The sequence below is a fragment of the Carettochelys insculpta genome, chromosome 2, assembly GCF_033958435.1.
Source record: "Carettochelys insculpta isolate YL-2023 chromosome 2, ASM3395843v1, whole genome shotgun sequence".
NCBI lineage: Eukaryota > Metazoa > Chordata > Testudines > Carettochelyidae > Carettochelys > Carettochelys insculpta.
The window spans coordinates 189,146,738-189,159,135 of record NC_134138.1 but is presented as its reverse complement, the minus strand read 5'-3'; the positions used below and the strand labels follow the sequence as shown (position 1 = coordinate 189,159,135).

The window sequence follows — 12,398 nt, the reverse complement described above, 5'->3', positions numbered from 1 at the left end:
CCCACTACAGACACATCCATAACTACCTAATTAGCGAGCATATCAAGCCAGTGAAACATGGGAGAAATACAGCTCTTCTGAAGACAAACAAACAGTGCAGATTCTACTACTGGGCATAGGCCCAGTCTGAAACATATGTTTACCTTCATTCCAATTCTCTACACCATTAAAGCTGTTTACATAACTCAATAGCTCTCCCAGATCTTAAGATCCATGCAGCACAGATCTCCAGTGTCCCACAATGTAGGATACAGGCTGATACAGAGCTCTCCAAAGCAGCAATGCTAGAACCTCACTGGAACAGCCACAAGACATCACTGAGAGGCACATTCAGAAGCAACTTCAGGGCTCAAACCTTCACAGTGCAAAGTACCCTCAACTCCCAATGGAGTCAATGAAAATGGAGGGTGCCCAGCAATTGGCCGGATTAAGCCCCTAATTAATAGCCTGATGCTAGTGCAAACTGCAGTGTCCCATGCTAAAACCTTAGAGTCACCACTGCAACGCACACAATCTGAAAGCAGAAACAAAAAAAGAAGACCCCAAAACAAAAAACAAACAAAACCCAGTGCTCTCCAGGGAACAACAAACCAGAAAACCACCCTTAGGCTTCCCTACTGCAAGGGCATAGTAAGATAACTAAAACTTTTATTAGGAATAAATTCTGTTTATCACTGGAATCCCAATCTTCTTTGCTCTCCTGCAAAGGCACATATCAACAGCAAGACTAAAAGCCAAAAAATCATATTTTTATTACTGAACGAGTAAGGATAAAAGTAAGAACAGGCAGATCTTGCAGAAGAAACTGAAAGAAAATTTGTTAGAGCTCACAAGCATGTCCTCCAGCCCTCACTCAGACAAAAACTCCCACTCACAACCCTGTGAGTTTTGAATAACAAGTACATGACTGTGCAACTGCCAGTGACATAGATTCAAAGGATGAACGACATCAGTATGTTAAAGACATTAACGACACATGAAAGGAAATTCTTTCTTCACCCTCTTTAACGGACAGGCAATTTACAAACCCCTTCGGAGCCTTCTGTGACTTACTCTTACCTCTGTGATGTTTTCTTGTATTTTCTCCTGCAGGGAAAACATAAAGAAAAGTAAGATAATGAAGGCCAGAGCCTTGAAAAAGCCCCAGGAAGAATGGACCCATAATGCCAAATGAGAAGCATTCAAGTATGAGAAGCTAAAGCAGAGTAACCTCTGCAGTGGGGAAGCTCCAAATCTAATAACCCTTTTTCTTACACCAGGATTGGTCTGCTGAAACAAATCTTACAAAGCTGTAATTTCATTGAGCAAGAAGGACCCAGTTCCACTTAAACTGATGCCAATGATGGTTTGGGATTTTTGTCATTAACTTCCGTTGAAGAAGAAAAAGCAGGCATGGCATGCACGTATGTGAATGCCCCTATTCATATTGCTTCTATTTTCTGTGACAGGCCCAGAATAACAAAGTGAAAAGGTATGATTTAAAACAGAAAAGAAAAGTCAGAAAATGTGTGGATGCATGGAATGTAATGCAATTTTACTTTTAATTGAAGATACGGACCCTGTCATGATTGCCAAGTAGTAAACCCTCTACTTTCTTTAGATTTATGAAGAACAATTCCTCTCCCATGCTTAACATCCTGTCAGATATTCTCAGACAATGAGCAATATTGGGCTGATTAAACTTCCGGGCATTTAATTTTAAAAGTTTGAAAATATACAGTTTAGGCTTTCCTGGGTGAAAATTAATTTGTTAGACTCCTCACACACAAGTAGAAGAACAAAATATTCACAAACAGAAACATCAAAACTTAATAGATTGCAGCCTCCCACTGATATTTACAGAACTGTGATATACAAACAAAAAAGCTCAGAGTAGCTGTTATCTAGTATTAGAGCACTAATTTTAATTAGAGCTGGGCAAAGAATGAAATTTCTGTTTCATGGACTATTTTGAGATTTCAATATTGTTTTCATTCCAAAACAGAAACCCAAAGTTTCCAAATTCTCTGTAAAAGAATTTTAAAAAAGATCACTTCAGAGCAGCTGAAATATTTAATACAATTTATTGTAAGTTACTTTTTAAAATTCGAATGAAAAGTCATTTTAAAAAGAAATAAAATCACAAGTATGTTCAGAAAATGTTGAGACATTCTACTTCAACGCTGTCAGAATCTCTCTGTCCCTCCAACGGAAAATTTAAACAAAACTACATGATTTCATAAAGCATTTTGAATTCAACTGCATTTTCCAACAAAAAAGGGTTCCTTCAAACTTTTCCAGCCAGCTCTAATTTTAATGTCTCTTTAACAGAGATCAAACTACATTAGCATGTTGTTCACATCTAACTCACATTTCACCCACCTAATCATTTGAAGATTTCGTTCATTTAAAAAAAATATTAATACATCACTCTTTTCATCTGAGATCAATCTACTGCATTAGAGCAGTTGTTTTCAACCTGGGGCCCATGAATCCCTGACGCTCTGCAAACTATGTCTAAGATTTCCAAAGAGGTGTGTACCTTCATTTGAAACTGCTTTGGGGCTACAAATGAAAAAATCTTTAAAACCACACCATTAGAAAATCTTTCAGTGTCAGAGGTCAGTATCAGGAAAAGGAAGGTGACCTGATCCTCAAAGAGCGTTATTCTTTATTGGTGTTGTAATTTCCACACCTGCACTCTCATTACAGTCACTTCACATATGCAAACCAAGAAAGTGACTTTGTTTATAGACATAGCATTTGCATATTATGGTTGAAAAGAATGTAGTTAAAGGAACAGCTGTTTACAGGCTCACTACCAGTAATGCATGCATGCCTGTGCTTTATAAGACAAACCAAAACAAAAAAAAAAAAACGCTGTATCACCAACAGCTGCATCCATATAAAAGTAAATTATGGCATGCCTGCATTTCCACCCACTGTTACAAAAACAAAGTTTGTAGCGTCTGATCATCAAAACTCCCAGGGGAAGGAATTGACACTTCAAAGCTAAGTTTTCAAAAACAGACTCTAATATGCAATCACAAATTAGAGCATTTAGCTATTCACCTGCTTGCACTAACCTCCCTCCCAAGATCAGGTAGTCAGGACACACAAAAGCACAAGTAATTAATTAGAGGCTGATTTAGGACTTCTTTGAAACCATTGTGAGAATCCATTATTGAATATAATTATCAATATTCATGTGAGCTTCTTACATACTGAAAGACTACCTCTGCAGCTGTCTCCTTTGCTCACATGTAGTTAAGGATGGGTGGGACATACTAAGGAAGTAATCTCATTACAGGAGGAATATGATTTGAAAGAAGAGTTTTGGAACTAAATTAAACTGTGGGGTTGAGATATCCCTTGTAACAGATAGCTGTTGAGTAGAAAGTCACAAACGTCCCTTTCTACAGAAATAGCCAGAATGACCACCGGCTACTAAAGGCAGTAACAACTGATGCTGTACTCATTCTTGTTGGCCATCCAATGCTGATGGCCTAAGACAAGATTCAGGGGCTCTGCCAGACCAAGGAGTTGGCTTGAATTCAGCTTCCCTTCTCCTGGCATGGGTGCTCTGGTGAAAAAATACAAGGATCCTCTTCAGTAGGTGTTATTAAGGTCTATCCATCTACCATGGAATGCATTGCTCCCATCAACTGCCCTTATCTTATGTGAAAGAACATCTTAGCAGAAACTGAGATTTTTTTCATACTGAATGAAATTAGTCTCACAAGGCCCTCTATTACTTTTATTTAAACCAGTGTGTAAGTTAGGAGTAACTCCGCCAATGTTGCTACAGAAGCTTCAGAGCAATGCAAGGGCAGACGCAGTCACAATACATGAAGTTGCCAAGGGAAAAGGGTGATTCATCTGCAGAAAGATTATATCAACACAGAATAAAATGCGGTATGCCTATGATAAGGCCTCTGAAGCAAGCGAAATAAAGTCAATGTATCAATTGAGCCACTTGCTTTACTATCCACATCTCTGAACAGATAAGGCAAATTCCACTCCCAGGCAATGCAGAAATAGAATGAAAGCTCAGTACAGACCTTTGCAAAATGACAGTCCAAGGTCAGAACAGGCAGTTTAGATGATTTACCCTCTCATAAGTGGGGACCACTCTTCCTGGGCAGATTTAGGCACATTGCAAATATTCCTACATTGCCGCTCTCTGTGCTATATCTGTCCTGCAGATAAAGATACTTCAGTCTCCAGCTACGGCAAACCAGCATCTTTATGTTGATGTATTATGTCACCTGTATAACTCTCACCACACAGGTATAAACCAAACATATTTGTCACTGGCTTGTACATCTCACCAAGCACTACGGATCAGCAGGGTCTTACGGTGTGTTATATTAAAAAACATACAAGGTGTTTCAGGCTTGGACCTGAGTGAAACTACATGACTACCTAAACTGTACTAAACCGTAACAGGGAGATATCCGTGTTAGTCTGTTTTCTATCAAAACAAAAAAAGCAGTCATGCAGCACTTTAAAGATGATGAGCTTTCATGGGACAAACCCACCTCTTCAGATCTAAATAGTCTCTGGGTGACAAGGAGACTGTTAGAACCCTAAAATCCACAGAACATTCATTTTAAATAGGATAATTATATTTCCCTATGGCTACGTCTACACGTGCAGCCAACATCGAAATAGCTTATTTCGATGTTGCGACATCAAAATAGTCTATTTCGATGAATAACGTCTACACGTCCTCCAGGGCCGGCAACGTCCATGTTCAACTTCGACGTTGCTCAGCCCAACATCAAAATAGGCGCAGCGAGGGAACGTCTACACGTCAAAGTAGCACACATCGAAATAGGGATGCCAGGCACAGCTGCAGACAGGGTCACAGGGCGGACTCAACAGCCAGCCGCTCCCTTAAAGGGCCCCTCCCAGACATAGTTGCACTAAACAACACAAGATACACAGAGCTGACAACTGGTTGCAGACCCTGTGCCTGCAGCATAGATCCCCAGCTGCCGCAGAAGCAGCCAGAAGCCCTGGGCTAAGGGCTGCTGCACACGGTGACCATAGAGCCCCGCAGGGGCTGGAGAGAGAGCATCTCTCAACCCCCCAGCTGATGGCCGCCATGGAGGACCCAGCAATTTCGACGTTGCGGGACGCGGATCGTCTACACGGTCCCTACTTCGACGTTCAACATCGAAGTAGGGCGCTATTCCTATCTCCTCATGAGGTTAGCGACTTCGACGTCTCACCGCCTAACGTCGAAGTTAACTTCGAAATAGCGCCCGACGCGTGTAGACGCGACGGGTGCTATTTCGAAGTTGGTGCCGCTACTTCGAAGTAGCGTGCACGTGTAGACGCAGCTTATGAGAAATATGGGACACTTGGTAAAATTGTTTGGAGTTAAGCGAGGTCAATCACAATCCATTAGAACTATTCAGAACAAACACTGAAAATAACAACATGTCCTTGCCCACAAAAGCTTACGCTCCAAAATATCTTTAGTCTATAAGGTGCCACAGGACTTCCTGTTGTTTATTCAAAATAACATTAAGTTGACTGAACACCCATTTAAATGATATACTATCTTATAACAAAAATAGGTAACCATTAAAAATATATATTTACATTAAGTGGTCATTGCTTTAAAGAAGTGCCCACCTTGTCCTCATCTTGCTGTCCTCCAGCATGTGGGCTGGTAGTGTGAGAGAGTGATGTGCAGGAGCCAGAGGAGGGGGCTGGGCATATGTGGGGGACAGCAGGGGTATGTGAGTGAGTGCTGGAAATCAGGGCTGGGTGTGTGTGCAGGAGTGAGGACAGGAGGCTGGGAGCAGGGAGGAACCCTGGGGCTGGGTTCTGGAACATTGGAATCAATATGATATTTTTGCAGCAGTATGAAAAGAGACTGAAACCTGCTAGGCCAATTTTACACTCCCTCTTTGAATTTCACTGGAGTCAGTGAATTTACAACAGATAAACTATGGTGCCTGTTTGTTTCCTAGCTGCTGCCTGTGGGCCACCCGTTCCTCCCCTCCATCTGCAGTCCTGGCCTAGCTAGCTCCCTCATTCCCTACAGCAGGGCCATATTACAATAAGGGCTGCAGACTAATGGTTTAAATGCTCCTTCTCTATTTCTGCCATCAGCTGTCGCCCCTTTCCCCTGAGTGACTGCCCCCACTCCCCACCATAGGACACTGCCCTCCCTATCAGTGTTGCAGGGGGATAGCTGAGACACAGCCCCCTCTGTCTTTCTCAGGCAGTGTGAGCAGAGTGCACAAGCAGCCACGCAGCCTGACCCCTTCCCCCTTCTCCACATGCCCCGCATCAGCCCTGGGGCTGCTGGCAACAGTGTGTTTAAACAATCTGTTTAATGAGTCCATCCATTTCCTCCAGCCTCTCCAGTTAGCTCTTTAAACAAACAGCCCCTGCTGCTAAAAGTGCTGTCTCTTTAAAATTAAGGTCCCTGCTTTGCAGCATATGGGATAATTAGCCTGTTTTGGGGGGTTTTTTTTTTCCTTTTCTTTTAAGTCGTGATACTCTCTACAGAGCTAAAAAAGGAACAGTCCCAGCTAAAATGGGATGGATGGTCACTTTAATTTTAAAGCTGTGATGCAGGCACAGCTGATAGAAAGTTTTGAAAACTAACAAATCTGTTTGGTCAAGTCTTACACTGGTAGCTACAAAGGCTACCATATCTCTGCAGTCTCAACAGAGAACTTCATGAAGTTCACCAAGATGGTTTCTCTGGGTACTGTTGTGAAGAAAGTAATACCAGTAGACAAATTTGAATCATTGAAGCGTTTATTTGTTGGGTTCCTAGATGCCCAAAACACTCTTTCTGCCAATAAAATCATGGATTATTTTCAGCTTGAGTACTGCCTATTGTAACATACTGTCATGTTGAAATGTGTCTCACCACTTTGACTTTGCTCCCTTATGATGGGCCTAATCGATGTAAGTCCTAACACTACTATAGTTAATGGTAGCTTTCTTTCCTTTAGTTCACGTTTTTGAGCCTGTGCTTCGGGAACACAGTCTGCAGTTCAGTTCCCTCTTGATGACTGTGAAGGCCTATGCAGCTGCATTCATTACATTACTTACCTGTGGTCTCCTGAGTCTAACTTTTCAGTAGGTGAACTTCCACTAAATCAACCCCTGCAGGACTGTTTTATATGCCTATAAACAATTTGATGCTTATTGTGCTAATCCTTAAAAAGTATTTAAGGTTTAAAATAAATGTAGTGATGCTGAAAGGAAAAGAATTCTGCAGCAGTGGGATAGCTAGGACAGGAAAAGTTGGTGGGCCTCAGCTTTTGGGTGGGTGGGCAATGATGGGGAGTGAGAGGAGGGATGGAGGGCCCCAGGGCCAAGACGAATCAAAGGCAGGAAGGATCAGATGTGCAGGAGGGATCCCGTGCCTTGTGGAGGTGAGAGAGGGAAGGAGGGATCCAGTGCCATGGGGAGGAGGCAGGAGGGAGCCAGTGCCATGGGAAGAGGGGCAGAAATGGGGGAGGGGTGTAGGAGGGATCAGGTGCCTTGGCAAGAGATAGCAGGAGGGATGCGAGACCTGTCTCCTCACACCCTCTGTTACTGCTCAGCAGGTACCCAGGCTGCAGGGTACAACCATGGAGAAAAAAGGGTGGGGCATGGGGGCCTGAGCTCTGCCCACCCTTCCCAATCCCAGCTCAGTATCTGCCAGCCCAGCTGCACTGCTCTCCCTCCAGCACCACACACTGCTACCCTGATTTCTGGCTCCAGTGCTCGCCCCCCTCAGACCAGTCCCAGGAGGCACACCCCCTATGGGGCTAGCACTGGTGCCAGAGACCAGAGCAGCAGCCCATGGCCATTGATGCAGCCAGGCTGATGAACAGCCAGCTGGGGTCAGGAGTGCCAGCTTGAGAAATCAGGGGGTTCTGGCACCCAACTTCCATGGGGCTGATGCTAGGTTAGTGAGCCACATTCCACTCAGGCCCACCCATAGCTATGCCCTTATTCCACAGAGAGAAAATCCCTGAAAAGTTATAGCACAGACGGTAGCATTAAAACATCAAATAAAGGATCCAAATAGTAATTCTCTATTAGTAACAAATAAAAAAGGAAGTATGGAAAACAGATTCATCTAAATGAATGAATATTAGTAGCAGAACTAGTGACTTTGTTAGGTAGAAACTCTACTGGAGATGAAATACTGTTCCTACACTATGGTTCATGAAGAGCAGGGGTTTGAGCACTGGCCTGCTAAACCCAGGGTTGTGAGTTCAGCCTTTGAGCAAACCATTTAGGGATCTGGGGCAAATAGATTAAAAAAAAAAGCTGTTAAGGATGGTGATAGGCCCTGCTGTAAGGGCAAGGGACTGGACTCGCTGACCTCTCAAGGTCCCTTCCAGTTCTATGAAACTTTTTTTAATCAGCACGCCTTTTTTACTTCTTCCTTCTCTCACCACCATCCACAGTTTGGTTTGCTTCTCTGTCTGCCACTCCTAAGATGGCTGTATTTTAGTGCTGCTTTGGAATCTTTTGAATGAAAGACATTCTATAAATTGAACTTAATCTTGAGTTCTCTCTTTTCTTTAGGAAATTTATTTAAAAAAAAAGCAATGTTTAAAAAGTTGGCAAAGATCAAGATCTACTGCAGGTTAAACCTCTCTAGCCCAGCACACTCAGTCCAGGAACATCCATAGTCTAGCATGATTTCAGTTAGCTGGATGTCCATTTATCATGGGTGTGGTCAAGTTTCCCATGATTCCATAAAGTTTGTTTACAGTAGGAAGTTCTTGCTCTCTGTGTTCTGTGCTGTTATTTAGCTGCAGTTTACCCCTACATGTCTTCTAAGGGCCCAGTAAGCAGTGGATGTAATGGTGATATTGCTAAACCATATTGGCCTCCTGTAGCCCGGCAAACTCTTGTTCAGTACTGGTTAGGTCCCAAGGGTGCCAGACTAGACAGGTTGAATCTGTAGTCCATGTGCACTTTGAAAGCTCTATCTCCTAGAGCTGGGAAACTTCCTAAAGAAAACATATATACCAGTAAGAAAGTTTCCTTGAATAACCCTCCGGTAACCCAGCAGGTAGGACATAGGTACTTGAGCAGTAACTAAAAGAAGGCCAAAAAACCCTGGGCAGAGACTCTGTCCTTTTCCTGGGACATCCTCTAAGAAATTAATAATCCATTCTAAGGCCAAGAGGGGTGTCTTGTTCTCAGTCCCACTGCCAGATCATAATGCCGTTCACCCAAATTTGATGTAGTGGGAGTGGGGTTCAGTCACAGGGCACAGTGTCCAGAAGGGAGACAAGAGCTAAAAGAGCTGCCACTGCAAGGTGAGTTTGTTATTTTTAATTGTTATTTTTCCATTTTATTTTATGTTATCACATTTACAAAAACTATTTCCGTAAGTGAAGTGGAGCAGAGCATCTGCTCCTCTGGTCAGCATCTCCCATTGGCTAGTTTAAGCTGCTTGTGTCTAGCATGCGGGCTTTTATGGACTGAAGACTAAAATGCCTAACTCAGGCTTTGTGAATCAGAGTGATTTTCTAGAAGCACCTAAAAGTTAGGCACCATCACAATAAATTCAAAATGCCTAACTGGCCCACGTGCTGGCAATACACACAAGGAATGCGCTTATCTCAAATAACCATATTTCCACGTGTGAGCCCACTGGGAAAAGTAGTTACATTGACTGAGTGGGGGAAAAATAAGGCAAAGTAGCTCTGCTAACTACACAGGTTTTTTTCCCCCAAAACCACACAACTCAAAATCTTAGTTAAACAAATTGCTCCTTCACTGCTACACAGTTTCTGAAGAATAATCTGAATAATGAAAGTGAAAATTCACTCTCAGCAGTGATTTCAAAATTGGCATTGTGGAGTTCACTATTTACTGAATCTCAATGACTGAATATATATAAAAGCTAAGAAAAATTTGCAATTAAAAGAATGTTTCTCTGACTGTGAACCCCGTAAACTCACCATAAGATTTAAAAGTCAAGCTGTGTTATTTCCTCCATGTGTGTCATTACCAATAATAAAGATCTTGCAGGCCCCAGTCCTGCATTCAGTTACACCTTTGCAGTCTCATTCTTCAGTGTAAGTGAGGTTAGAACTGGGCACTTGGCAAATTTTACCTTTGATAATAATGATGCATGAACCAGCAAATAATCCAACTGATTGTTTTCTCTCCACTGTGCTGGTTCTGCACAGCTAACAAGCCGGGAAGGCAGTGAAAACTTATTTTTGTTACTAGAGTCAGCAAATCTGTCTCTGCCCAGAGAAAGGAAGTGGGCTGTTGTTTGAGAAGATACCTTTTCATGAAGCCACTTTTCCCCCAGGAACAAAACTTTTCAGTGTCAGGTTTCTGTCTGGAAATAATTTAAATGGGTTATTCCATGGGTCAGAGTGCTCCTTTTCTTTTTCTAATGTTTAAAAATTTCTTAATTAACAAGTTTAAGTTATCAGTGCGAGTGTAATCAGCCATTAACAAAGGCACCCAACAATGTCTTTATATTAGAGTCCCATCATGGTCTCAGATCAGGCAGGTCTCAGATCTTTGCCTCTCTCTCTAGGCTCATCAGAACAGATCATTCTGTAACAGTGAGAGATAAAGAGGAGGTGCTATATTATAAATTCCACCCTGTAATAGGAAAAACTTGGTTGGATCTGACACTTTTCTGCACTGCAAGAATTGGGTTTCTAGTGTTACAATAGGCCGTATGATAAGGCTGTTATAAATAGGTTTAATATTTTAACGAGCTGAAACTGTGAGAGCAATTTATGTCTGGCAAAACAGATGGTTGAGTGTCAGAGACATCACCAACTCCCTCTATGTCCAATGACATAGTTACTTACATGTATTGTAAACTGGAGCTGGATTACAATTTTTGAACAGAGCTTATTCACCAAAAAATTCAAAGTGGAACAGCATCAACAGAAGAGCTTAAGAGAGACTGCAGAATATCCAGAGCCCAATGGTTTGGGCACTCTTCAGGAGAGGGGAGAAAAGTTCAAATCCCTGCTCCTTATCAGGCAAACAAAGGGAATTAAAGCCAAGTTGCCAACATTCTGGGTGAGTACCCTAACTATGGCCTAATAAAAGTATAAGAAGCCTCTTCTCTTATAAATATAGCCCCTTCAAAATGCCCAAAAACTCAAGTGTTACAGACCCAACAAAATGTTATTTTGATGTAAATCAGACTCCATTCACCAACAATTCCTGGATGGAGAAAAAGATTTGGTTCAACCCAAACCTGATTTTTTTTTTAAAATTCAGAACAACAACAAATCAAATAATCAGTTATCCACCCAGCTGTAAGGAATATACCAATCTTTACTATCAAATGTCCTGAATACTGAAAACATGAGGGAAAAGAGGAAGAAGGAGGAAGACTGGTGGGCCAAATAAAGTCCAGGTGTAATTCCAATTAAATTAAGGGAGCTAACACATATGCTAGAGGTAGCCGTAGCCCTAAAAGTGAAGATGGGACAGTATCAGAGTAGTACACATTTTCACTAGTAAACGATCACTACATATTGATCAGAAGTAGTAAAACCAGAAGGAAATCTCAAGAGAAAACTGCAAGGTGGATAAAAAAATAGATTATTATTTAAAAAAAAGTTCAGGGGAGTGATATATTTTTTTAACTTCACATTGGCCTATCTCTTGACATAATGCATGGATGTATACTTACAAAAATATGATTAAAGAAAAAAAAATCTCCTCTTCCAATCACTTCAATATGCTGAACCAATTGCATATCAATTCAAGTATCTTCACACTAGAATTAATGATGTTAGGGAACAGCAGCCCACCATCCCCATTGGCCAGTGTTCCATATTTTCCATAGGGCAATGTGGTCACTCTGTAACCAGGACTATAATTTGGTTTCCAGCATTCAAGTTTCAACTTAATACCTCTGAAGGACACTAAACCCATTTTACAATTCACTGAGGTCATCAGATTTTCCAAGAACAAGCTACTTTCATCCATGTGAGGTCTTGCCAGATCATGGAGCACTATGAGTTGCTGTATTACTGTACCAACAAAAGTGAGTTTTGCTACTGCTATCCTACATGTCCGTACACAAAGCACACCAGTCTGTCCTTCTTGCCCGCAAACTCTTCAGGACATTGTCAGTTCAAATATGCCTTGCAGGGAATAACGCTGGAGCCCAACTCCCAAGTTATCTTTCTGCAGAACCCAACCCTTTTCCATAGAGACATTCACAGAAGTTTAAATAGGCTGTCTCCAAACAGACAAAGCACACAAGAGCCTGTTACAAAAGCTGAAGACCTACACTTTAATGTAGCAGCATTGAGATGGCTTTGTAATTAAACAAGAATAAAGAATATGAGTTCAAGTGATTTTAAGTAAGGGTGAAAAAGATTTGCTTTCCAGTGACTGAAACTTCACTTCAGAAAGTTACAATTTTAGTCTGATCAGGT

General features: G+C 41.8%; 1 protein-coding gene across 5 annotated transcripts in view; it reads right to left on the bottom strand.

Moving 5' to 3' along the window:
* The window catches only part of PDE1C (phosphodiesterase 1C), a 329,257-nt gene that overhangs the window by 299,579 nt on the left and 17,280 nt on the right, over positions 1-12,398 (bottom strand). For all 5 annotated transcript variants that reach the window (XR_012644546.1, XM_074988155.1, XM_074988154.1 and 2 more), the window contains one exon: positions 1,060-1,086. Coding sequence is in view for 4 of the 5 variants with exons in the window: in XM_074988155.1 (XP_074844256.1) it covers positions 1,060-1,086 (27 nt within the window). In the remaining variant the exon portion in view is untranslated. The remainder of the gene's footprint in view (positions 1-1,059; positions 1,087-12,398) is intronic.